The sequence below is a fragment of the Chrysochloris asiatica genome, unplaced genomic scaffold (assembly GCF_000296735.1).
Source record: "Chrysochloris asiatica unplaced genomic scaffold, ChrAsi1.0 scaffold00230, whole genome shotgun sequence".
Lineage (NCBI taxonomy): Eukaryota > Metazoa > Chordata > Mammalia > Afrosoricida > Chrysochloridae > Chrysochloris > Chrysochloris asiatica.
Window position 1 is genome coordinate 1443058 of NW_006408748.1, and position 4285 is coordinate 1447342.

Below are 4285 nucleotides of genomic sequence, written 5' to 3' on the forward strand. Positions count from 1 at the left end.
TTGGTTGTTTGATGATGCATGTAGGGGATTATAATCAATGTTTTGTTTGCAATGAAACAAAATACGGTAGGATGAATGTAAAGCTAATGTTCTCCCATGTAAACTATCACATAATTCACAATAAAAACTTAAAAATAAAAAAATAAAAGAATATTTGCTATAGTTACTTAATCTGAGCAACATAATATCAGCAAATCAAGAGACATTTGAAAAATATAATCTTTCACAAAATTGCACAGTCATGGTGTTTACTTAGAAGAAAATATTTTGGGGGTCACTTAGCACCATGTGTGTTGTTGTTGTTGTTGTTAAGTGCTGTTGAGTCGGTTCCAAGTACCATCGAGTCGGTTCCTACTCACAGCAACACTGTATAGGGTTTCCCAGGAGTGGCTGGTGAGCTTGAACTACCAACCTGGTGGTTCAAATCGACCTTGCCGTCCAACTTATTAACCTGCAGCGCCACACCAGGACTCCTATGCATATGCAACATTAAATCATTGCAATATGTTTTTAAATATAATTAGCAAAAAAAATTTTTTATCTATCAACTTTAGCATTATGTATCTGCAACATTAAATAATCAATATAGTATGTCATCAAAAAAAATTTTTCTCTAGCTTTAATCAAATTCATAAGGCAACATTTTAATGACAAGACATCATTTTCTTTTTTACTTTTGTTTATTGTTAAAAACTAAAGAACACAATAGGAACCTGGTGTGGCACTACAGGGTAAGCATTGGACTGCTAGCCACAAGGTCAGCAGATCAAACCTACTGACTGATCCTCAGAAGAAAGATAAGGCTTTCTGCCCCATAAAGATTTACAACCTCAGAAACCCCATATAGGAATCGACTTGATGACAGTGAGTAATTGAGTTGTCAGTAAATCATATTACTAGATTTTCAAGTATCGTATGAACATACATAAACAGTTTAAATTTGCATCCACTTACTTTTCTAATCTAAGGAGCCCTGGTAGTATATTGGGTTACATACGAGTTGGGCTGCTAACCTCAAGGTCAGCAGTTCGAATCTATCTGTTGCTCTTCTGTAGAAAGATGAGGCTTTCTGCTCCTATAAAGACTGACAGCCTCGGAAACCCTATACAGGTCACTATGAATCGGAACCAATTTTACAGCACACCATCATCGCCACTACTTTCCTAATCTAGGTGTCAATTTCATATCACAATTCTCTGGAAATGTTCACAGAGTTCATTTTGTTCCATTTTTCTCTTGTCACACACACATTTGCTTTACACTGCACCATCTTATTTTAACTCTATTCTGAAGATTTCTAGATACTTCAGCTTTTCAAAAAGTAACAAACTATTTGTCACTATTTGTGAAATAGTGGTAACAGAGGGAATGCGAGCACTTTTTAATATAATAAATGTGACTTTTGTAAAAACACATTTACAACTGGTTTTTAAGGAATTCGCTTCAAAGTACAAAATAAAAAATGAGATTATTATAAACTCAATGTTTCAAAGCTGAATTATACATTTTTAAAGTTATATTTTTAAGAACACTACAATGATTCAGAAATATGAATAATGTTACTGATTAACTAAAATTACAGGCTTGTTTTAATTTTTAAGACACACAAAACTCTCAGAAGAACCATTAGCACACATTATTTTTAAAAGAAAAAAATGGGTACATAGGATACATACTCACCTTCAGGCGTCTTGAAATAGTCTGGTAAAATTAAAATGATTGCAATAACTATTGCCACAAATAGTTTAAGGAAGGCTGTTTTTGTCATGTCTACTCACATGACACAAACATGCTTCCATCTGGTACACCGACAATATGTTTCTTCCGGTTTTACGTTTCATCTCTGTGGTAGTTTTAGTTCGTGCAGATTAGGTTGTATTCACTTCCTTTGGGTAAGACTTACAAGGAGAGAGAGAGAGAGAGAGAGAGAGAGAGAGAGAGAGAGGGGCCTTGAACTTATTTTGAGTCACTTTCCATTAAGAGTTACCAATTAATAACACTACCAAACTATCTCCTAAACAAGAAAGACAAGATTAGCTCAAAAAGCAAAGAGGTCTTGTCTAATCTAATTTTGCAGATATTTTCCCATGTTCACCAATTTGTGTGAGTAAATGTAAACCCACAATTGTTGCTGTGTGTCTTCGAGTCACTTCCGACTCGTCACCAAAACTTGAAAGGATGGATGTCAGTCACACCCATATCGTATGGATGGCATTCATTCATAAGATGAATGAATTTAATGAAATGTTGATGTCTTTTTTGTGTTGTTGTTGATGTCTTTTTAAGTGCCAGGTGTTATGCTAAATTCTGGTGCTGAGAAATAGTAAAACAGTTTAAAAAGTAAGCAATGTTGAGCAATAGTAAAAGTTAAAAATGTTGCTGTTAAGTGCCATCTAGTAAGTTTCAACTCGTAAGAGACCCTGTATAGGGTTTCCAAGGAGCCTGCTGGTAGATTTGAGCCACTGACTTCGTGGTTCAAATCAACTTTGCAGTTCAAACCGACCTATGGCCCAGCGCTTATCCTACAGTGCCATACCAGTACTCCAAGATAAACTAGACACATGCAAAATTCTTATTCTATTACTTCACTGTATACAAGAAGTAGAATGGAACATATCATCATTATTCCTTTGTTGTTGTTGTTAAGTGCTGTCGAGTCAGTTCCAACTCATAGTGACCCTGTATAATGTTTTCAAGGAGTGGCTGGTGAGTTTGAACCACCAACCTTGTAGTTCAAACTGACCTTGCGGTCCAGTGATTTATCCTACAGTGCCACGCCAGGACTCCCATTATGCCTACAAACATTATGATTATCATTGTAGAATCTGCATTTTCAGTTACCATTAAAAAATAAAAGGTCTTTCATTATGATGTCAAATAAATAAAATACTTTGTCTTCAAATATAAATGAAAATTCACAGTGAATAAAACATATGTGCAAATAAATATTTTTACTTAGCAAGTCTCGTTGTGCAGTGTTTTGATTACCCTGGTTTTCTGGCTTTTAAAAAACGGTGTCAGATAGTCCCAATAATTTTCTCCTCCTCACTCCCTCCTGTACCTCCATCAACAATTATTTCCATTTATTCTATTTCTTGTTCTGACCCATCCAACCCCAGGGCTTTAGGGAACAATGGGTGAGTGGGAGAGTGGGTAAAAGATTTGTTGTTGTTGTTAAGTGCCATCAAGTCGGTTCCAACCCATAGCGACCCTGTACAGGGCTTCCGAGGAGCGACTGGTGAGCTTGAACCACCGACTTTGCAGTTCAAACGGCTTTGCAGTCTGGCTCATTGACCCACAGAGCCGCACCAGGACTCGGGGTAAAAGATAGAGGCTGTGTTATGAATATGTTCTGAGTGTGAACTAATTTTCTTCTCTTCTGATTAGGCTGAGAATTTGATAGACGGATGGGATTCATGGGTTAAAAGACCTTAGGATCTGATGCTAAGAAGGGTCAAAAGGGAGTCGAACATCAGACACGAGCAATCCCTATTTTACCAGCAGCATCAAGGATGCTTCTGAAGAAGAGATGAAGCGGTTGCAGTCATAGCTTGCACCTATTCCAGACTGAGACTGATTGGAGGGCAGGTCAGTAGAGACGTTGCAGTAGAGAAGCATTGTGGGAGAATGAAAGCGTGGGAGGCTCTGTCTTGTAAGACTTCTCCATCTCACAGGTTTCATTAACTTATCAGTGGAAGCTCTACTCTAGACTTGACTGTTTGGATCCTGCCAGACGTTTTGGTTCTTACTTATGAGGATTAGCATTTCAACCATAAATTCTTGTTGAATTATAAGACCTTTTTCTCAACTGGAGACATGGGTCCTTTCTTAAATATGTTGGAGTCCCTGGGTGGTACAAACAGTACTCTTGGCTGCAAACTGAAAAGTTGAAAGTTCATGTCCACCCAGTGGCTCCTCAGAAAAATTAACTATTGAAAATCCTAGGGTGTATAGCTCTACTGTGACATACCTGGGGTCATCATGAGTCAGAATTAAGCTGATGGCAATTGGTTTTATTGTCATATATGTTGCAAACATTTTCCCTAGGTTGCCATTTGCCTTTTCATTTTGCAAATGATGTGGGTTTACCTCCCAGCTATTTTGTGACAATATAAAATATGATAGACTATATACCTAAAATTTTATGTTGAGAAACAGTTTTTCCCCATTGTATTTATAACGTTATACCAAGGAGCTCTGGTAGCGTGGTGGTTACGAATCGGGCTGCGAACCTTAAGGTCAGCGGTTCGAAACTACCAGCTGCTCCACGGGAGAAAGATGAGGC

The 4285-nt window shown here is 37.5% G+C and overlaps 1 protein-coding gene across 1 annotated transcript in view; it reads right to left on the minus strand.

Moving 5' to 3' along the window:
• TMEM156 (transmembrane protein 156) overlaps window positions 1–1768 on the minus strand; it is a 112051-nt gene extending 110283 nt beyond the window's left edge. Inside the window, exon 1 of the mRNA XM_006873231.1 lies at window positions 1681–1768. Coding sequence (XP_006873293.1) covers window positions 1681–1768 — 88 coding nt within the window. The remainder of the gene's footprint in view (window positions 1–1680) is intronic.
• Between the last annotated feature and the right edge of the window lie 2517 nt (window positions 1769–4285).